The 24459-nt window shown below is 27.4% G+C and overlaps 4 protein-coding genes across 7 annotated transcripts; 1 reads left to right on the top strand and 3 right to left on the bottom strand.

Moving 5' to 3' along the window:
- Positions 1–760: 760 nt before the first annotated feature.
- Positions 761–6122, bottom strand: LOC132923296 (apolipoprotein D-like). The gene is made up of 4 exons (XM_060987190.1): positions 5394–6122; positions 5008–5141; positions 1218–1420; positions 761–961 (listed from the first exon to the last, which is right to left on the bottom strand). The coding sequence occupies exons 1-4, from the start codon at positions 5538–5540 to the stop codon at positions 822–824; spliced, it is 624 nt and encodes a 207-aa protein (XP_060843173.1). The 5' UTR covers positions 5541–6122; the 3' UTR covers positions 761–821.
- A 2580-nt stretch (positions 6123–8702) lies between these two features.
- On the bottom strand, positions 8703–12181 carry LOC132922595 (probable cytosolic Fe-S cluster assembly factor AGAP009023). Its single transcript, XM_060986177.1, has 9 exons — positions 12026–12181; positions 11870–11965; positions 10858–11001; positions 10668–10776; positions 10226–10384; positions 9721–9969; positions 9441–9657; positions 9225–9382; positions 8703–9079 (listed from the first exon to the last, which is right to left on the bottom strand). The coding sequence occupies exons 1-9, from the start codon at positions 12092–12094 to the stop codon at positions 8847–8849; spliced, it is 1434 nt and encodes a 477-aa protein (XP_060842160.1). The 5' UTR covers positions 12095–12181; the 3' UTR covers positions 8703–8846.
- A 2794-nt stretch (positions 12182–14975) lies between these two features.
- Positions 14976–17349, top strand: LOC132918938 (uncharacterized). The gene is made up of 8 exons (XM_060980295.1): positions 14976–14987; positions 15047–15254; positions 15353–15517; positions 16315–16496; positions 16566–16746; positions 16805–16931; positions 17000–17181; positions 17255–17349. The coding sequence occupies exons 1-8, from the start codon at positions 14976–14978 to the stop codon at positions 17347–17349; spliced, it is 1152 nt and encodes a 383-aa protein (XP_060836278.1).
- A 1096-nt stretch (positions 17350–18445) lies between these two features.
- Positions 18446–23105, bottom strand: LOC132922272 (RNA pseudouridylate synthase domain-containing protein 1-like). 4 transcript variants are annotated; one of them, XM_060985703.1, is made up of 4 exons: positions 23007–23105; positions 21220–21466; positions 19337–19613; positions 18446–18711 (listed from the first exon to the last, which is right to left on the bottom strand). In XM_060985703.1, the coding sequence occupies exons 1-4, from the start codon at positions 23043–23045 to the stop codon at positions 18570–18572; spliced, it is 705 nt and encodes a 234-aa protein (XP_060841686.1). In that variant the 5' UTR covers positions 23046–23105; the 3' UTR covers positions 18446–18569. The 4 variants fall into 4 exon arrangements, with proteins under 4 accessions (XP_060841686.1, XP_060841687.1, XP_060841684.1 ...); XM_060985704.1 differs by having other exon boundaries at positions 21220–21380; positions 23007–23023; XM_060985701.1 differs by lacking the exon at positions 23007–23105 and adding an exon at positions 22012–22334.
- Positions 23106–24459: the final 1354 nt, after the last annotated feature.

Here is a 24459-nt window from a genome sequence, read left to right as displayed (position 1 = left end):
TGAACACACTTTGAGTCAGATTAAGGTCCAGGCTTTCAAGATAATTTACATAAGTAAAACAATTGAGTGATTTTTTTATTTTTAGTAATTATATTTTTATAGTTTTTACCATAGTTACAAACGTTTTATGGTTTTAACTACTAAAAGTCATCCTATTCTGATAAATATTTAATAGCTATGTGTTTAATCAATCAAATTTCCTCATGACTTAATCTACATCATATACCAATATAAAACTTACTAAAACATAAAACTACATTTTATTTAAATGTTTGTAGATTCAATTGTTTTGTTTAACAAAAATGTTTGTATTTGTTCTTATTATTGGATAATATTAAAAATAAAATATACTGAAAGTATGAATGCAGAGTATCATACTTGAAAAACTAAAGAAATTAATATTATAATTATAAATATACAATTTACTAATAAATATATGGGAATAAATAATAATTAGCATCAACTTTAAAAAAATAAAAATTTTTTTTCATGTAGAACTAGTATCTATTATAATTATATGAATTTTTTTACTTGTTATGCATGCTAATTTATGATCTTAATTTTACTCGAACACAATATAACAAATTATAAAACAGGTACATGTTTTTTTCAACAACCAACCTAAGTCTTAATGCAATAGCTGCTAATACATAATATTATATTAGTCAATTAGTGGCCATTTGCGAATAAACATATAATACTACATTGTATTATGTACCTATACCTAATCTAGCATAGGTACAAATTATTCAAGTTTAGCTTACTGTATTGACTAGTACTTTTATTTAAATTTAAAATGTCTGTTTCATTTTAAATTTAAATTAGAAAAATTCTTCACATTTCTCGTGTTTAGATAATATTAGTCGATCGGGATTAATGTTCAGTTCATACAATAAGTTGTAAAGTTCAGCCCGGGATGTCGCTGTGAGATCTCGTTCTCTTCCCAAAACCCAAATAATATCTGCAAACAATTATATTTTAACATTGGTTTTTAGTTTTTTCAAATATCTCGAGCGTTTATGTACAGGGTCAGTGTGTGTTCTTACGTTCAACTAAGCACTATTATTAAAATATACGTATATATAGGTAGGTAGGCAATATACGGTTTAGAATTTTAGAGAATATGGCCGATACCACAAGTATTGTCGTATCGCTATTCGCTACTCTTTATGTTTGATGTAAAAGAGTAATATGTAGGTACATTAAATTTACTTTACCTGTGTGGAAAAGACCAAAACTCGTACACGACCACAGGACAGTATAGTTGCGGTAATCCGAGTACATGATGTGATACAGACCGGTGGTGGGTATCATACGCGAAAACAACCCAGGAAGTCGACTATCGGCTTGGTAGTTGAGTACGGATTTGCTTTTCGATACAAGTGTCGCCATTCCGGAAAATATATTCGGGTTGCCCGTTCTGAAAATAAAATAATTATTATTTTGGTGTATGGTGTATCGAGATTAATTTCGAAAATTAATTAAATCGTGGCACTCGGTAACCGTCACATTTTTAATGGAACGGTGGTCCGAATTCGAAAACTATATTGTTTTCAATATTTATAATATACCTACCATAGTTTTAGGACCACTGTTTTTTTTCAAATCGTAACGTTTGCTTAGTTTAAAGATTAATTAGACGGGTTATACCTATCAAAGTGTATATTATTTCCGGATGTTTTCCCGTTTTACACGCTATACAGGTAAACTAAGGTAGTATTGGGTAAGTATTACTATTTTAAAAAGCAACCTAGTTAAATATTATAAATATATAACTGCTCATCGTTAGAAAATAAAAAAAAGGGGAAAAGTAGGTTATCGCTCTGCTATATATATTAAGTATCTAGTGTACCTCATCATTGAGTAAGTCACTCAAATAATGTATGTGTTTTTATTTAAACAGAGTATATTTACATTTTACAACCTGTAATATTATATAGGTATACAATAAGTAAATTTGGTAGTTTCACTGGATAAAAAAACATGAAATAACTTGGGGAAGAAGGCCTACCGGTGTGGAAACCCTCAGACTTGAAGGGGAGACGTTTTTTTAAAATTAAAATAGGTCAGGATTCAAGAGATCCTGACAACAGTGCCTTTTTAATCGACGTGGATAGTTATCTGAGATGAATTTTATTTATTGGCTAAAGATAGATTGTTAGATACTAATAATGATACTATAGTGGATTTGTGTCGTTGATTGATTTTGTGTAGAATTGTTTGTAATAGTTTTTAGTTGTGATAAAAACTGCTTCGATTTTTATTAAGTCTTTATACAATAATATGTTTGAGACGTACCATGGCGCAGATGTTATTTTATAAAGAGAGATTGACTGGAAGACCTGGATGGTACGTATTTGGGAAGGCTTGGCACATCCCCATATTTGGATGCCAATGCCTAGAATCTAGATAGGTTTTATATATAGGATATATAGGATTTGCATATTAATAGTTTGTTGTTGATTGAAAGTTTGGACTTGAGAATAAGGCGTATAAATGGAGTCTATTGTTAAGAACCTTTCTTTTATTTTTTAGGCGTGGACCCCAAGTTAAACACTTGTTTAAGATTAAACCATTTAAACCTAAATATTTTGTTTAAGTTATAGTTGGGATTTTGTTGTTTTGATAATGAATTACATGTAAACACCTTTTCTTAGAGTGAAAGGACTTGACAACATTTATTTTAATTCTCCACTTGGAAGACCGTTTTGAAATATTATCAAGAATAATTTGGAGGTTTTGGTATGCTATCGTGGAATCAGAATGTGATGAGAGAATTGTCATGTCATCATTCTTCCTAATGGGTGTGTTAAACATAAAATCAATGATAAATCATTTTATACGAAAAACAATTCTGAGCGAAGACGAGCTGTTGGCAGTTAAGAGTCAACCTATAATATACGAAATATATTTCATAATAATATGCTTTTTAAAATTGCTATTAAAATAATTGATTTTATAATATTGGTGTTACGGTAAGTTATGGCTTAATTTTTGCGAAACTGAATTTATTATATTACCTATATAAATATTTAATTTTTTTTATTCATAATAGTATAATTTTATGTACCTACTATAGGTAAATTATTATTGTTATTCAATTTTGAGTCAAAACCGCCTTACCGTAAAAGAATGGTTTGAATAGCTTCATGGTATAAATAGACAATATCTAAAAAATAATCTAAAATTTTTTTAAATATCATCGTGTTTATAATAAAATGTAATAACATACGTACAAGTCCCCGATGATCCAATTAACTCATGAAACTCGTCTCAGAAAGTCAGAATACATTAAAGTTTTTGAAAATATTTCTTTTACATAAAATTAAGTCGTAGGAAAATAAAATTTTTAGAAAAAAATTTAAGAGTATTTTAGCCAAGTAGATTCCAAGTTATAAGTATTTAAAGTTTTTATGAACGGAGTATATAAATAGTATAATATACTAAAGAACGTAGTTTCCCAATATTTTACGGAGTACACCCTTATTTAACTATTCCGTTTCGCTAATTTAAACTTTGAATACTTATTTCATAATATAATTTAAACTCATCCAAAGTCAATTTATTTACATCGAAATAGTTCAAAAAATATTTTGCTTTAGAATAAAAATCATTTATGCATGTCACAATCAAAAAGGTTTAAACAAATAAAATAGCAATTAAAAAATACGGTATGTTTTTTAGAAAAAACTGTTTTTTAACGACCTAAAAGTTAACTACAATATTATGTAAAAAACGATAATAGTTTTTGTAATAATAAATGTTAAGTTAAATGTATCACCAATATGTCAGTATAAATAGCTCAAAAATATTTTAAATATTTTAAAAATTATACTATACCTACATAGAAAATGTTAATATAAAAATTTGGTAAAAATGTCAAGCATAATATATACAGTTTTCATTTTTAAATTACAACAAAATCGCGATTTTGTGGAAAATCGATTTAATGTGAAATTCAGTTTTTCTCAATATATTTTAATAATTTTAACTTAAATTTCATCTAGAATTTGAATATCAGAAATTATATTGAAGTAAAATATTAAAAGCATTTTTACTGCTTCAAAAGGCAATGAAATCGTTCTGCTCAGAATTTAAAATTTAAATGTATTACATTTTTAACATACCTACAGTTATTATAAGTTGTTACCTATACATAAAATTAATAATTCTTTAAAAAAGAATTAACTTTTTATGGAGATTTTATTTTTTACACGTTATTATTTAATTATTTATTTTTTAAATTTTTACTGAATTTTTATCTCTTTAGTATTTAAAATCTGAAATTATATATATATCATGTATTTGTTATTTTAAAACAGTGGTCAAGTCTTATAAATTCTTAAGACGCGGCTATCGGACCATATAGTCAAGACAGCCGTCAGCCTGGCGTCTCATTTTAGTAGTTGTATCCCGGCCCTAGTACCTACATACTATACTATTATAATCGCATACTGGTTTGATAATCTAAATATACAATACGGCTTTTTGGTTTCGAAAAACAGAATACATAAATTATTTTATTCGAAATGTTATATATCATAAAAATATAACTATACATTTTTTTTCAAGGACAAAAGAATGTATAGTAATTTTAATTTTAAACCATTTTTATGATACATCATATAATATAATATACCTATACATAGATATTAGATACCTATAGGCTATAGGTATGTATTATAACCAGCTACTTTCTGATTTTTATTATAAATAATATTTTATTTATTATGTGAATAGATAGTTTTTAATATAATAGTATAGCCATTATAGCTGTGTCTTTATAATATTTAGATAAAATATATAATTAATTAATAACTATTTGTTATAGTATAATACTATTATGTGTTACCTACTTAAAAGGTTAGAGTAAATTTGGAAATTTGGTAGGTATAAACTGTCGATGTTTGAATTTGCAAGCAAAGGTAAAATTATGGTTTGTCTAATGGTATTAGTATATTAGGACTAGTAGGTACCTATATTGTATTATTTTACTTATTCACTCACATTCTATTTTTTGTTCCAATATGTACTTTGTACGATGTTCCATCAGGGTTTAAAGTAAAATTGAAAGACGTGCAACTAGCAGTCATCTCCATCATATAGAACGTTTTCTCCACTTCGTACCATTGTCCTTCAAACTGTAAAACAATTCCAACAAAATTATTATTTCTCCGCGGAATTTTAAAAAATTGAGGTACAACTATCCCTCACTACTCACTAGTCACCAACCACTGGAAATCACATTATAAGGTAAACCTACGTCACGATTACTATTTATAGATAAATAGGTACTAAGTATTTAATTAAGGTATATGTTTATATATATAATATTACTATTTGTTATAATGGTGAGCAGTTTTAAGTGGTTACTTATATATTGCACCACCTACCTCTTTAGGGTCGAATGTCTTCATAGTCTCCTTTTTCGGACATTTTCCCAGACTTTGACCGCCGACGAAGACACCAAACGACAATAATAATATACAGATAACTGACATTTTATTTCGACACGTTCCGAACACCGTTACGCCGAGCATCGCGTTAGACCTACTATAAAACTCGATAAAACAGTAATACTTTTATATCGGTATAAATATTAGTAATACGCGTCTTGCGGGACACGAGTCGCAACAGCACAGTCTATGTAGCTGGTATAATAGTATTAATGTATTATAAACGGTCGGATGCCTACTCAATACAAAATGTATAAGGTCATCGGTCCATGAGTCCGCTGTCGATAGACAGTGGACCTACATTAGTCACGGCGTTTTCTCGTACGGGCTCGTAAAAAAATATATATAAATTTAGATAGGTATGTATAATAAGTGGTACCACGGTGGGCTCCCTCTCGTTTGAGAAATACCCAATCACTGAATGACTAACTATGACTGTATAGTGTATACTATATGGTAGTTCTTTCCGACGGCGCACACGCGGGTCGAGTGATGGTATATATAATATAGAGGTGGGTATTTGCTGGACAACCGGCCAGATATATTATAATATTACGTACATATAGGTAGGTTAGGTGGGTAATAAACTGTAATTTGTAATAATATTATATCTATATATACTAGGTGAACGGGTTCTGGCGGCAGACGTGTAGTACCTACGCCACGCAGGGAACCTACTATACACGCGTGTCACTTATGAACGATAATAATCGTAAGTACAGAATACGATATGATCTCTCCGACGCTAGCTGGCACACATAATATTGTGACGTGAACACGCACACATATATATATTTTACTCCTACCGTCCAACCGAAAACAATGGTATCTTTATTATATATATAATATGTATATATGAATCACTTTCGCCAGATCACCTGTACCTACTTATAGAGCCGTTTCCATCTTGTAGTCTTGTACCCGTGTGGTCCGTCGACAGTTTTTCGTGACGGCGCATATTATCTCAGATATTGTTGTTATACATAGACTTAGTTGAATTTTAGAAAGAGACTTACATATTTAAAAATCTAAAAAGCTAACATTTAAGTAGGTAGACATTTGCATAATGATTATCACACTTGCCTATTGATGTTCGGGATGTTCCATTCATCACATATTATATATTATTTACTGCAATAGTCTGCGATACAATAAAAAGTACCTAATAACAATAATGATTAATACATTAAACAAACAAAAAAAAAAAATATTTTTCTATAGGTACTTATACATATTAATGGAAGAATATAAACAATGTGTTTTCAGCTTTTCGCTGAATATATTCTATATTATAGTATAATATATACTTTTAAATAAAAATTAAAAATTAGTCTTTATTCTTGGGATAAAGCTTCAGATCAGATTGCTAAAGTCTCTAAAGATAAGACTAGATTCCAAACCTAGACCTAGTAATATTAAATTTAATAAATTTATAAATAACTACAAATTAACATAAAGCTAAAATCTACAAATTAATGATAAAATTCGTCAAACTAATTTTCGTTTTTAGAAATAAATATGAATAGGAATCTCATTATGGAATAATGTCTATATAATTAGTATCATTGATTATAAATCCTTAGTATTAATAATCAATGTTGGTTGTACATATGACACACAGTATGTATATACCTTTTATACCTCACTATATTATGTATTATTATGGCATTTTTAATTCCAAGTACCTACATTGCACAGGGCATAGCCGCATAGGTGATGCAATGCAATTTTGTATTTTAGTTTATTTTATTTAGTAACTTTTTTCCTTAGCTTTAGACAGTGTATAAACGTATAGATGTATATGGGTGAACCCTTAACACCTCCCTCCCAACAATGTATACGAGCTTGTAGTATACGGCAGTATACCATAGCTTTAATTATCGTAGAATCGATTTTATCTGCAGCATAATTTATCCGAGTTTTAAGGGAACTGAAAACTGCTGAATTTTACCTATTCAATAATTCTCTCTAATTCTAAGAACTAAAAAAATAAAATAACTGGAAATATTTCATTCAGATATAATTTTAAGACTTCTTGTTGGTACCTACTTCACAAATAATAATCTTCATAGACTTAAAAATTCTTACAGTCAATCAATTAGTATAATTATATCACTTTAAATTTCACACCAACAACTTGAATTCTCACAGTAAACCATTAATAAAACAACTATCCTCCACCTCACTTCCTGGTAATGTACGCAAAAGACTCAAAAGATAGTGGCCTACTAAAATAAAAATGATTATAATACTTAAAAAGTACCCGGCCAGGTGGTACTGCTAAGACTGCTAAGAATCTACCCATAAATGTTAATTTCTTGTCACTAACTATTATATTAACTATCAAATTTGCTTATTATACTAATTATTGTATAGATTGTAAATTATTTTAAATAAATAAATAAAAAAAAAAAATCTTAAAATATAGGTATTATATAATCACATAATACAGTAGGTAGGTACTAGGTATAATATAAATTATAATATAAAACCAATATGTGTGGAAACAAATTTATTCAATTTAGTTTTTCAATAAATATGCAAATGCATTTTATCCTGAGTCCTATTCATCATCAATATTCTGTTCTAATTTTAGAGATGTGCTGCAGTATCTTTGTAACATAAGATATTTTAAGGTATTCCTATATTCTGATAAAGTTTAAAAATGTAATCAGCAGCAACTAGTTTTTGTCAAGCGGTGGTCAGACAATACTCATTTGACTATCTCTACCTAGTCAACCATCTCAAAGCCTACTGTGTATTGTGTATAGCAGTCATGTCCCTGTACAATAGTCAGTCGCAGGCAACGTTTCTATTAACTTGAACAGAGTAATGTCTTTTTATTGAAATATTTGTCATTTGTGGTCATAAAGTTTCGAGTAAACACAGGTGGCCTGACAGCACAATACTATAAACCAATTCTAAGAATTCTATAGTTTGCTATTAACTGTTCAAATAATATTTTTATATCAATTTGCTTGTGCCTATTACATATTTATTATTTGTTATGGGATGAAAATATTATATACTTTATTCAATTTTCAAAGCAATTGTAAAAAATTGGACACTTCATAAATATAATTTTATATAGTTAAATAATTTTATTGTTGGTAGTAGCCTGTCATGGCTCCTCTCTTATGGAAGCCTCGGAGCTATGCCCCAGTTTCCTTCCCCTAAATCCACTCCTATGAAGTATACAATTTTGTTAAAAATACTAGTGAGACAATTGATGCAAATACTATCCAATAAATTATATAGCTACAACATTTATTTAATATTAAAATAACCGCAAACAAAAAATATATTGGCTTACAAAAAAAAATGTGGAGAAACATTCAAAATAATTATAAAAATACTTAAAAATTACTTTATAACTATTTTATAATTTATCTACCATTTAATATTTAAAGGCTGATCATTCTTTTTAATTTCTCGATATGTTGTAAATAAATAATCATTTTTGTTGTTTTCATTTAACCAATTTGAATATAAATATTTCACATCGTTATTTTCCATAGGATTGCTTTTAGGTAACCCATTATAAGTATTCTCTAAAGCATTTATAAATTCTCTATTTGGCTTGAATTCTACTTGTTTCACTTGAGCTCCTCCATTTAAACAACCTATTCAAATCAATCAAATAGTTAAATATTATAAAAATTAAAATAAAATATAAAATGTTTATTTTATGGTTTTAAATTCTAAAAACATCTTTATGTATAAATTTATATATTTCAATAAATAAATGATAAAAAAAATGAATTTAACCTGAAGGACAAGCCATCACTTCAACATAATCGTATGGACATCTTTTACTTTTTAATTTTTGTACAAGATTTTGTATGTTTCTAAAACCATTGGCTATAGCAAAACGTAGAACAACTACTCCATCAATTTCTAATGTAGCTTCTTTCATATCAATATTCCTGTAACAGTTTTATGCATTACTTAAATTCATTAATATCACTAATGTTTAGTACAAACCGTAGAGGTTTAAATTCTACTTTGTCAATGTTAATATTAAATAATTCCTTTGCTGCATTACAAAATATATGATGGGCATATCCTCCAGATCCAGAACCACTATTTGTAAACAAATTATAATTATCTTCTGTTAGGTTATTTATCACCGTATCAAAATTTACAGGAACTATGTCATCAAAAATAATGTCTTGTTTGACCAATAATGCATCCACTTCAACTAAAATTTACACAACAATTTATTCTATAATGTTCTATAATTATCTTTAAGATTCATACATACTAGAAGTAATCACACAATCAACATCTTTAGTTTGAGTGTCTACATCAAAAAATTGATCCCTTGAAGCTTCTAATTTTTTGTCAAAACAAGGCATAACTGTTAAATGATATATATCAGTTCTAGGTATATTTCTCAAACTTGAAATAAAATCTTTTATAAATGAACCCATTATTTGTTGTGGAGATTTCACACGACTAATGTATGGTAGTATAAAATTCCCATGAGTTTTTTCTGCATAACATACCCAACCTAAACACAAAATAATTAATATTGGAATATCAGATGCTATACTCTATCCAACAAGAGAATATGCCAGGTCTTTCCATATAAATCTCTATTAAATTTCTATAGTGATTGAAAGCTGCGATCTGGGATTTAATGGGAGCACAATACATGATGTTACAATGAATTGCACTTAGTTTTCGGTATCATCCAGTATTTTCTCTAGTGGGAGAGAGTATAACTATGGACTTATGGTATAAACTATAAGATTTAATTACTGTACCTGGACATGAGGATGCCAACATTGGTAATATTTTCTGAACTTTTGATGTTTTAGCTGATTTATATCTTTCTATAAATTCGTTCTGAGATTCTAATAATGCTAAATCTTCAGCAAGTTTTATATCCAATACCAAGTCAGCACCCAATTTCTTGAAATACCCTATTAAGTTTAAATATCATAAATAGAACAAATTAAAATAATACTAATACTATTCTATAAAGTATATCACAAAGATTTGATAACTTTTATCCTACATAAATTAGGCAAGAAATAACAATATATTTAATTAGAATTTCAAGTATTTCACATTTATAGTACAAAAAAATAATACTATATTTTTAAAACCTTATAAAATAAACATATTAATTGATTTATATATATCACATATATATTAAAATAATTTACATTATAATAAGATCACTAAAAAACAACTAAAACTTACCACACAATTTTGATGTAGCACATTCGACTGTAATATTTTTACTTGTTGCAATTGATATACATGATTGTATAGAAATAGAAACAACTATAAATTTTTTATTATCAAGAACCTATAATATGATGAAAATTATGAATTACATATTATAAAAATAATAATGAATATTATTATTAATGAGTATAACAAAGCATACATTTTGTGCATCAAAAACACGCATCATTTCATCAGTACTTTGTTGTTGAACGAGAACAGTTTCCGCTGAAGTTATACAACCGCTGCATGCAAGACAATCAGTCAATGAAATTTCAACCTGTTTTAATTTTTCGCTTTTGCCATTCTGTGAAAATAAAATCATTTTAGTGTTAAAATTTTAAGAAATCATGTAGTAAATTAATTCAAAATCAGTAGTTTTATTAAGATACTTTTTTATTAATTGTTATCAAAAGATAATGCAATAAATTTATAAAACATTTGACCATGGATAGTTTTCTTAAAATTGAGTTTAATAGGAAGTGCTAAGATTTAAGATGAGACTCTGATAGATGATAGAACACATTTTCCCTATTCTACGTAGGTCAACTACTGGTACTGAGCGTGGAGTCACTGAATGGTGCTGCATGTCACAATGCTGTTTCAATATTTATATGCAACAGAGAAAACATACTTTTACCATTTTCTAATTTTGATAATATTTAAAATCACAATAGAGATAATTTGGACTACAGCTAAGACTTAGAACTAACTAGATTACATAATATATCTAGTAAGAGAAAACACTGGTTCAGAACATGATGGCAAAGCAATTACCGAGGTCTAATTTTTGCTCCGAATAACCTAATCTCTGTGAGCCTTTGTCGACAAGATGATTTTTATATAAACACTATTGCAAGGTGATGTGTGGGAATACACAAAATGAACCAATTCTTATTAGCAGAATGTCCTTTCGCTGGACAGACTATAGGAATATCCAGATTTTTCTATGGAATTTAAATTAGTCATACTTATATTGCTGATCAATATTCAATAAAATGGTATTAATTTATAATAAAATATTATGAGATAATTTTAATTCCAAGGTGCTTTTACTAAAAGTAAGTTACATGCCATATGCAAATTATGAAATAGTTTCATCAGGACTATTAGTTGTATGCTTTCCGCTATTTGATAGTAAATTAAATATATATGGGTATTATTAAAACAGTTACTTTGGATTCTTGAACATAAGAACCATCATCTCCAATTTTGATTTTTGCTCCTGTTCCGAGTGATGATTTTTCAAATTTTACAGGTTTTATACATTCCTACAAAACATTAGTAATTAGTATAAAATATGCTATAACAATAATTCAAAATAAAGTCACCTGTGATGGTGTGATAAAGTCATCTAAATCGGTTAATTTTAAAGCGCCACTAAACCCTGAAGAAATCATTGTGAAATGTGAATTTTTAAAATCCTGATCTGAATTTCAGAATCAGAATAATAAATATTGCAGTAATAAGAAATACAAACTTCACTGATAATATCAGAATATGTGATAACAATTTGATTTTGGCTATCGGCGGAAAATAATAATTGATAACATATATTTATGTACTAAATCTAATATATATATCATACTTATGTTGTTATGGCTCTATGCCTAAAAAATAAAAATCATATTTAAAAATTTAGATAAATCTTTTTTTAAATTTTAAATGTAATTACTACTAATTAGTATAATAATCAAAATAAACAATAATTAAAACAAGGAACAGACAATGTCATGCTCAATGTTCATTAAATTACATTTTACTTATATAAAACAGTAATACGATCTAAACATACACATATTTGTATATTTTCATAATTTGCGCCCACATAGTCTGCAATTCGACGCAGTAAATAGGACGTAGATAGGACGTTATAACACTTCGTTTGACTTAAACTTTTTCCTCTACTATACCACATCAGACTTTCGACGTCAGGAGGTATAACAATCCGCCGTAGGCGGTAGGCGGATTGCCCAGCACAGGTATCGATTTGCATCGAATGAGGACTGATAGCTAGACGCTTCATTACCATTTTCGTACTTATTTATTTTTTATACATTCAAAAAAGAACCGGCAAGCCTCGAGACAAACTATATATGTGACCGATTTTTAGACACCCGACTACCATTTCCAACCGAATTTCCCTTGAAACGATTTTCACTCGACCCCCTCGAAGGCGGCTTCCACAAGCCGAGAATCGAGGCATTATAATAATAATTTAAAAATAATATTATTATCGACGCCACGAACATCTTATCAATATCCGACAACAACCGCCTTATTCATCATTCATCCCGATAAAAGACTCGCAATACTACCAATCAGTGGTAGGTATTCCTTTTTTGAAAACTTTCCACTTTCAAGCTCTTTCATCCGTCCTAGGGTATTCACTTACAGCGAGTTTCGCTCAAAGCGAGTTTCACTCAGAGCGAGGCACACCCGAAGCTAGTAAAAATATAAATAAATATAATAACATTATCATTATGATATTGTAAAAACAACCAAAACACAATAAATTTTCTGTAGTCGAATCATTTTCTATTATTAGTATTATTATACTATTTTAATATGAAATAGTTATTTCATAATAACTAATGGTAAATTGGTGCTCAAAAACACTGAAAAAATAATAAAACATAGTACATGAGGTTGATACGCTACAAATAAAAAATTTCCGCGGCAAATAATTTCGAATCAGTGGTGGATAAATAGTTATTTAGGTAAACACTAAATGCGTATAGGCAGAAATCTATTAAAATTTCAATGGAGGGGAGCTAATAATTTTTTGTATTTATATGAACCAATAAACCATTAACTAAGCTTGAAGGTAATAATATAACTAGGGTTCGGATTTATAAGTAAATACATATTTTTACTGTGATTTGATAAATTAATTTAGGTGAGTGATAAGTTCGTTTCGAGGGATTTTCAATGAAATTAACTATATTTTATTTTACATGTTTTTACATATCTTGCCATAAGTACATGTTTGTACATATTATGTATTTCTCAAAATAATAATTTATATAAGTTTTCCTACATATTTCGACAATTTGTTCATTAAATGATCTATTTAACGTATTTAGCACGCGTATTTCACCGAATAGCAGAAACCACTCGATCAAAATTTACAAAAATAGACGAATTAATATCAACAGTTAAAAAGCTATTTTTAAAAGCTACTAGCCATATCGAAATATTTAAAATTATGTACCCAGATTTACGCCTCCTCCACAACCAATTGTAAACTTGATTAAATGTCGTTAGTTATTATGTTCTTTTGAATTTGAAAATTTAAAAATGCATGTTATCATAATTTGTAATCGAGATAATTAATATTTTTAATACGTTTTTTTAAATAATTTTACTAATCATATTAGTAAAATACATATTTTGGTTTCATAAATACATATAAATCCGAGCCCTAAATATAACGTCAATTTTAATTTAACTCAAATTTTAATAATTTTGTTTGTGGAGGGGAGAAGGCTAATGATAATTTAATAACATTTATTATTTATAGGTATAATAAATATTTATAAAATTATTAGAGATCTGTTTTTTTTTAAATTAAAAAGTTATATTATATTATAAAATAATTAACATTAATATTCCATATACTATTCATAATTCAGACTCTCCAGTCTTCATAGTCCATAGGACACCATAACGAGAGGGCAATTTAAATTATCTTCTAAAAAATATAGTTAAAAGTTGTAAATATGTAATGATAGGTTAACAAATTCTCCCTAGTGGTGTCCATAGGCAATATCCCCTATACCATCTTGAATTACCTACAGTATATCCCATTTACTTATTGAATTACTTATGTATTTATAATTTTATGTAAAGATGGTAAGTTTCTTATGTAAAAATTAAAAAAAAAACTTCCTATGTTCATGATACTTATTATGTATGTATTGTATGAACAGAAATCCAAAGATACATATAACATATTTAATAAAATTATCTGTTTGTATGATGCAGTAGGTATATATTAAGATAAATAATATTATGTTATAAATAAGGTATTTATTTTTAAATCATCATTTCGCGAATTTAATTTTAACTAATAGTTTATTAATCATAATAATTATAGATAGAATGTGCTTGCTTGGTTACTATAGCTTCAAATGTGATTATAATAACAGTTGGTACTATTTAACAACACTTTTTTTTTCTAGTCTCAACCCTAAATTAAAATTAAATTTGTAATTTACACTACTTTGCATACTTTTTATCGCCTTGTAAATTTAAGATAAATATAACTAAATAAATACAATGGACTATGATGTAAACAAATTTACAAAATTAGTTATTTACCAAATAATTAATGTTGATTTATATAATAGCTAGATGACATGGAATTGGCTAAGTATAATCTTAAACAAAAACGAATTAAAAACTGGATAAATATCAGAAATCAGTCAAAAGACCCCAATACCAACTCCGAATCCAACTCGTCTGAACTATATGAAAAAGAAAAGAAATTAATGTTTATAGGTATCAATAATCTTATGACTCAGCTCATAATCGATAGAGATCGTTTGATTAATTCCAGTGAGTACCTATAGTAACAAGCATTTTTATTTAATTATTATTAAATTGTGTCATTACTATTAATAAACTAATATTTACTATGATATGATTATATTAAGGAATTTACAGAACCAATTCTGAGAACAAAAAAATCTTCGATGATTTTAATAACCGCATGCAATCAGCTCATAACATTATTAATCAGCTAAAAAGTTTGATACGATTAGAAAAATATTTTTGGATTGGAATAAAATATAATAAGAATACAACAAAAACCAGACAAAGTAATTATTTTGGTATCTAATTTCCAATGGTATTAGCATCTCAAATTACTATAATATGAATAATGGAAAATATTTTCAACATATTTATACGAATCAATTTTTTACATATTATATGCCAGTCTATATAGAAAAACATCAAAAGAAAATAGTGGCATTAATAACAGGGGAGTAAAGTTTTCATAGTTGTAATTTTAGGGGCAAATATGAAATCAAAAAATTTGCTTGCTGCTTTAAATCAAATCTAAAATGTAATAGGCGTTGCCATAATATTACCTAGCAACAAAATAATAAATTGTATATTTTGTGTTATTTATTTATTTAATTTTATTATTAATAATTCACAATACAAATTTATCTAGTTTTCTAGAATGCATTATTATTACAATTGATTACAAGTGTCACAAGTTATTACCATTAATAATTATACACGTATTATTTGTTACGTCGCGTGTAAGTACAGATTACATAATAAGCTATGTGCTACCTACTAAATATCCGTTTCGTGAAAAGTTATCCACATTGTGTAATTACTTAAATTAAATTCCGTTTCGTGAACTGGATAAAAGTTTTATCCATTTCATAAAACGGGACAGAACGCGAAATGGATGCCATGTTACCAATTTAACAGAAACTAAAAAACAAATAAATTAAATAAATTCATATTATATTACCTATATTGTTTTTAATTTGTTAACCCATTAGGTACCTATTAATAACAAACAATTTTGAAATCCACGATATGAATACATAATATTATTATTAACGTCATTAGCATTAATACGATAACTTTATTATAGAATTAAGGGAATTTAGAAAGAAAATAAATTGGATGCAGAATTCAATATCTTCAGTTGTTAATAGATATAACGAAATAAGAATGTTTTTAAATCTTCCAAAGGACAATTTGTATACAGAAATAAAAAATCAAATGAAACCGTTTGAAATAAATTATGTGTCTAAAAAAAGAAGAGAAGAAATAGTATGAATCAAATACGCCATACGGTGTTACATACCCACTTTAAATATAATTATTATTTTTATTGTTAAGGAACGTCGAGCTAAATTTAAAGAAACAGAACTAATTTTATATGATTTGAGATCACCAACGGAATTGTTAAACAATAGAATTGTAGATCATGGAATAACTCCAACTTATCGGTTCCTTACAAGAAACACATCGGGTCAACAATTTATTTACAACTACTCGTGTTCATTGTTTGGGATGTATGGTGAGTGAATAATGTAATTAATTGTATTTTTATGAAGAGTATCTAAAATGTTGTTTAGTTGAAGGAAGTGGTACTAGCAAGAATGAAGCAAAGCTAAATACAGCTTCTGAAATGATACGTTCAATCATAAAAAAACAACTAAATCGAACTCTTTCACCGCATATAAGAGCTTTTAACGATTATGAGTAAAAAAATTATATTAAATATATTTTTTGTGCCCCTGTAAGTACATATTAATTGCATTTCTGTATAGATTAAAAACCCTCAGTCCGTTAATTAAGTTTAAAGCAAATTATGTGGATGAATTGAATGATGAATGCGTTAAAAATATGCACCAACCACCAATATATACACTTTTATCAGAGCCCAAAAAAGATTACAAACTGTCAAACCATTATTCAATTCAATGTAATGCGATGGACTTAGTTGCAATAGGTATTTAGTTAAAAATAATTTCCTAAATGATTATTATTTGATAAATTTATTAAAAGTAATACACATTCCATAGGACACAGTAACAAACGATCAGCGGCCAAGCAAATGGCAGCACAAAATATTATCAACTTATGGAAAAAATTGTATCCAAAAATGCATATGACATAGATATGCTATCTATGTAGAACAAATATGATTAACTTTAAAAAATACGAGATTATACAATTGCATCTACAAGGTGTCCCGTGAGGATTTACCCATTGCGATATCTCCTAAAATAATGGAGGTATCATAATTATGATTTTTTAATAAAATTCACAGGGACAAGAACTACAAATATTTCATGTTTTAAGTTATTTTAATGTTTTGGTAAAAAAGTTAAAAAATATATATTTTTATTTAATTATTTAAAAAAAAATTGAAGATAGCCATTTTGCAGAGTTTATTTTTATGAAAATATTGACGTTTTAACGTTTTAATTTCATTTATCTCCTGATTTTGAATATTTTTTTTAGTTTCGAGAAAAACTGTGAATTACACTGAAAGCGTTCGCCGGCCGTAGAGTACTATTCGCAGTTTTTTTCAAAATTAGAAAAAATATTAAAAATCAGGAAATTAAAGAAATTAAAATGTTGAAACATCAGTATTTTTAAAAATTGAACTCTACAAAATGGCTATCTTCAATTTTTTAAAAATAATTAAATAAAAAAATATATTTTTTAACTTTTTTACCAAAACATTAAAATAAATTAAAATATGAAATATTTGTAGTTCTTGTCCCTGTGAATTTTATTAAAAAATCATTATTATGATACCTCCATTATTTTAGGAGATATCGCAATGGGTAAATCCTCACGGGACACCCGGTATAGGCAATTATAAATCTATTTTCATGAGATTTTCATATTAACTTTACAAGAATTAATGTTTCTTTTATCTATATGTTGATCAAATACAAAATTATAATTTTAAAATACAATTAATATGTTGTTAGTTAATTTTCTAATTAATTCATAATAACTTATTATCAAATTATTGAATAAAAGCAAAGCATAGTTAGACGACTTAGACGTCTTATAATAGACTGTACACATAAATTGGGTGTTAAAAATAAGAATTCGGGTCCGTTCAAGAGGTCGTATTTGTGAACTATATATTTAATGTACCTGCCTTATTCACGAAATAACCTACATTAATAAAGTGATTTATCGTCACGGTTTTAAATAATATTACACTACAGGCAACAATAATTAAGCTGCAGGGATATATATATTATATTATATATTTGGTAAGTATAGATAGGTACCAATATATTTAATAAAACAGTCTTTATACTGATATGTACATAAATACATGGTATGATACTATGAAATCACATTTTATATATGTCAGCTACAGTTACTAAACAGTCGAAAACAATCATCTCCCGCTCTGTTGATGTATTCCACCGGGATCCATAAATCATTAAGTTTGGCTTTGGTAAATGGGTCGTTCGTCTGGACGTTTATGCCGTCGACACCCAGTTCCAGTCTGAAACAAATAACCACGCACTATATCATATTACAAATCTACAAATATTATTATAATTTCTCATTATAGCCCATAGGCAAAACTCTATAGCTAGAATAAAAATTGCCTAGAATATACCTACCATTATTTACTAATTGACTGACCCCCTCATGGGCCATATTTTCGGTGTATGTCTTAGTAGTTTATATATTATATATTGTTATAATATTATTATTGTGATAATAATATATTGTAAGGGAAAAAATACTAAGTGACAAGTGTAATACCTTTATAGTATATATTAACTAATCGTTTATAAACGATACACAAGTATAAACTACTAAGTGGATGTGTTTGAGATAGTATCATTAGTATCTAGAGGATAACCCCTTTAGGTTCAACCCCCATAATCATAAGACCACGGACATGGATCCAAAAATATTTTAATTTGGGTGTATTCAAAAACCAATAATATATTAATGTAGAGTCGTAGATTATGATACAAAAATTCTCGATCATTGTTGAACATTTTAATTAGTCCCAGGCCCATGCTAGTTGTATTTTGACAACACGTCATCCGACGGTCTTCGGAGCTTCCGATCTGGTTGGTGTTCACTGTACACCCACGAGGCCACGACCAACTCACCTGTAGGAGTGAAGAAACGTCCGGCACGGACTCGTGTCTTTGCGATCGCTGTACGTGTAATCACCGATGATCGTGTGGCCAATCGTTGAACAGTGCACCCGAATCTGATGACGTCTACCAGTGACGAGCTGTAACAGAACTTTAGTCGCGGGATACGACATATACACGCCACGCTCCAACACTATTAGCCGAGTGTGTGCGTCTCGAGGTTCGGTGCAACACTCTTCGTCAATAGTGCACATTTTTCGATTTCCGTCCACTTCTCTCGCACAGTATCCTGTAAAACAAATTATTGGATATGTATTAATATTATTATTATGATATGCTATAGGTATTACACGATACAGAGATTTAAATTGAATCTTGTTGCCGCGTCTTAATTTGCGTCATCCCTTTATAGACCGTGAATAGTGATGTACTGATGTGCCTTTATTTTGGCCAAATACTTATCTACTTATTTACTTATTGAATGACAGCAAAGAGTTTTAATGTCATATTCCAAAGCAAAATCAAACTTAGGACGAGTAGTTTATGAGTTAATAGTTATATGTATTTAAAGTTTAGACGAGCGGAGTAGTGGACAAACATTTTGCGGGGCAACCCCATACCACTCCATTCCGAGCATCAAAACTTTCATACTTATAACACATAAACTACTAGCACTAAATTTGACTTTTATGTATCAAAATACTCAGAAAATTATTCTGCTTTGGAATATGAAATTAAAACTATTTTGTCATTCAAAAAAGTAAAAAACTTAAAAAAAATAGGATAAGGATAAAAAATATAACTTTTTTAACAACTTGAAACTATGTAAAAAAATATTTTCAAAAACATAAATACTTTTTGAAATAATAAGTGTTGTGTGATAAAAGAATCACCTCGTATGGTTAGATATATGGCTATATCATAAATATATTTATAATAAACTAAATACATTTCATATATCTTAATAGTTATGTTATATATAAAAAATTTATTTTACTTTTAGTACTGCGATAGGTTTATTTAGTTATTTATAAAAATATTGCATTTATTGGTGTTTAATTATTATAATATATATCATATATATCATATTATGTTATTATTATTAATTTATATGTTAAAAATACTTTACTGTAAATAGCGCAAAACAGAGTAAATATGTTTATAATATAAATAAATAATATTTTAAATATATTCTTTATAAATTATAATATCTAGAAATTGCTTTACGTTTAAAATAGTTCATAAATTAAAAAAAAAATTGAACCTATGTATTTGTATAATTTTTATAAATATAAATATTTAATATTTTAAAAATTATAATTTAAGCAACTGGTAAAAATAATTTGTAATTTTTCGAATTTGAAGAATTTTGTTAAAACTGTAATTTTAAATGCTTAAAAAAAATCATGAATATAAATTTTTGAATGTGTGAGGAAAATTATTGTCAGATTTGTCTCTTCTTACAGATTAATATTTCTAATTAACTGCCCAACCCATAGTAATAAAACAATTTGTTTGTCCTTAAATATCTACTTTATAGTCTGCATAACCTTTTTGATATGTTCAATCAATCTTCAAATTATTATCCTTAGTAACTAGTAAGTAGGTATAATAGTATTATCATCTAACATTCTAACTGAACTGATTTGTATTCATAAAGATTTACCATGAATTCATTTACTAGTTACCAATTTATTTTTAAGCTTTAAAATGTTTATAATATTAATTTTAAATTAATCATTTATTAAAATCACTTAAATGATAATTATTTTTAATAAATGTATTAATTTATTTTATCTCATACACTTTTTTTTGTACTGTTAGTTAAATAGTTTCAAATAGTAGGTAAAAAAATTTGAGATTTATTAGTCATTAAAAATTATCAAGTCTATTACCAATAGAGTTGGTCAATTCCAAATGGTCTTTAGACACGTGTCCTCTGACCAATGCTATGTAATATTTTCGGGATATTCTTTTTTGCATTGCACCCGAAGCTTTGGCGCACGCTTGTTTGTTTAGAGCAATACATAATATACCACTGGTCACAAAGTCTAACCTGTGGACAAAATAGAAACTGTGTTCTAATTTGCTGTTCACCAAATGTGGATATTTCTTTCCAAGTAATACATCCAAGGACGGCCTCTGTAGAAATATAATAGTATATATAATTATAGTGGCTTACACTTAAAAATAACTACTCAATAAATCGATTTAGTGGCACAGCTAAACATTTTTAGGTATAAGAGATTAAAACAGTGATTTAATTTTATTTTTGATTTATCATTTATTGTCTTAAAATAGTATGTATTCTGTATACAGCAAAAGGTACCAAGGTAAAATCTATTCTTTGGGATTATGGTAAACAAAATACCACAAAATTAATTGTTTAAACAAATTTCTAAATATTTTATAAGAATTAAAAATAATAGTAGTAATCAATAATATTGAAAATAAGTCTCAATTATGGGGTTTAACGTATTTAAAAAATGGATAGGCTTAGTGGAAAATTTAACCCTTCTATATTATTTAATAATAATATATTTCCTAGGTATTAGTCAATAATGTTCTTCTAAATTATAAAAATAACAATCAAAAACATGCTATATCACTGTTATATATTTTTCCAACACACTACAAACACTAACAAATTTTATTACAAAAAGCCTATATTTTTTTAAGGCACTTACCACTGTATCGATTACGTGTTTTTTTTTTTTTATATAATTACAATATACTGGAGGTAATATTATACTAACTGCTTTGTTATGATTATTTGTAAATATGTCTTCAGGTTTGTTGACAATAATAAAATCTTTTGACTTGTACACGATTTCTACGTCGATGTTGTCGGAATCACGTAAACCAAGCTTGGTGACGACTAAGTTAATTAATGTCATGAAATAATTAATTAAAATTTCGAATATCATTTTAACATAGGAGTAAAATTTAAAACTTTTACGTTATAAATCAAAATTACAATACCCATCATTATCAAACGATAGACTATTAAGTACAAACTTTGTTATCACGTCAATATTTACCTCCATAGAACAGATTAAATAATAATTATAATTATTTTTAATCCTGCTTCATAGATCCTGTTTCAAAATTTCAATTAAACATTACACAAACGAGTACTGTACTTAATACTTTTATGTTATATATTATAGAAAACATCATGACAAAATGGAATCATGGAAAACATATAATAGTATAATATATTAATATAATTACAAAATCAATCAATTTTTTTTTTTAAATAACGAACTTGGGTACATACTCATCACAGGGTTTTATCTTAACATCTCTATTTGTAACATAACAAATTAAATTTTATATAAAATTCTTATAGTGTATGACTGTTGTTCTTTCTTTTAGCCGTCCTCGCGGACCACAATTAACTCGTCATGTAAATTGCCGAAGTAATAATAAATTGATTATTAAACATTCATTTCGTTACTATACTTCTTTATTATTGATTTAACGATATTTTTATACAAAGTTTTTTTTTTCACATGTAATTCAACAATATTCATAAATAACCACTATGAGTATACCGTATACATTAATAGTGATCTTCTACAAATTTGAAAAAGTCACGTAAAAATTAAAATCAGCTTATCGACTATCGTATTGATAAATAAAGTGGAATTAATATTTCAATCATTATTATTATACTTACATAATATTTTGTATTTTTACTCTCGGACATGATATTCATAGGTATAAACTATAAAGTAAATAGCGATTGCAAACGTCAAAAATACCCTCTTGTTCATGTTTTATTATATTAGATAAGCGTAAATATACCTATATAGTATTTTTCCTTATTATACTTTTGATTCTCTTTGGTGTAGAATTGTATGTTTTTTATTAGTTCTTCTACAACTATATTATGTATACAATTAATAAAACAATAATATGTATAATATATAAATCCTTCTCAAAATTATTTAAATATCCCAGGTAAATTTATTAATTAAATATAAATTAAGAGCAATAATTAATAAATTATTAATAATACCCAAGTTATAAATTTTTTTTTAAATACTTATCTCTTATAGTTACCTATATTAAATGTTGGTATTAAAGTATTATATAAATATTAAATAAGGTAAATCGCGAAACCTTCTATACAGTGGCCTCTTGTAAGTGACGCTGAGCTACAGTATAAAATCCTGGGTTCGCCATTGCCCATTGCATGTAGTATTTAGAAACAATTTACAATGGTTTAAACAAAGGTTTTATCTATGAACTATGTATGTATTATGTATATGCCACATATTATACAGGTACAGGAGCCCCATAACATTTTTTGCACCAGGGCTCTACAAAACCTAGTTGCGGCATTGCTTACACCATTTATTTAAAATATTTTCTCCCAACTTCCTGGGTCACACTACTTACATCCCAAACGAAATACGCCCAATGCCACCATACATAATCAACGGATTATTTGTAATTTATTGTGGACAATTTTAAATCAAGCACTCTAGTCTTTTGTCTTCACAGATCGACGGTCACACAATCAAATCAAGTGCGGATTACGCTTATATTTTCACCAAATTTCATATTATATAGTCTGCCGCAGACTATATAAGTCTGCCTCCAATTTATCTTCATTCGTCTCTACTTACACGGCCGAATGCTGAGTTATTTTAGAAGCTTTCATCTGCATTAGTTCTCTTCTCGCCGGCAATTTTCTGATTGTCACTGATTCTCAAGCCAGTCCCTAAGCAATTTCCAGTAACCCCTTCTTTGTTATATTATAAGTCCAGTAAGTTCACGCTTTTTTGTTGTTCCTCTAAATCAAGTCTTTCGCAGCAGTCTTTTAGAAGCAACTATTAAATATGTTGTAGCTGTATAATGATTTATTACAATTTATATCATATACAAGAATAAATTGCTAATAATATAATTGGTTCTGATTTAAAATAATTCATAATAATTATTCATGAGAAAACTGAAGAACTTTAAAAATAAGTTTATAATAATATGAGAATAAATATAAAGTGAATTTCAAGTAATAAATAATAATATCAATTGTTTATAACAAGTCAACACTTTTTTGTTGATTGTATTGAGTATATGTATTTTGAAAAACATACATAATACTATAATAGATTTCTACTTTT

This window comes from Rhopalosiphum padi, chromosome 2 (genome assembly GCF_020882245.1).
Source record: "Rhopalosiphum padi isolate XX-2018 chromosome 2, ASM2088224v1, whole genome shotgun sequence".
NCBI classification, from domain to species: domain Eukaryota; kingdom Metazoa; phylum Arthropoda; class Insecta; order Hemiptera; family Aphididae; genus Rhopalosiphum; species Rhopalosiphum padi.
This window is presented reverse-complemented; position numbering and strand designations above follow the sequence as displayed.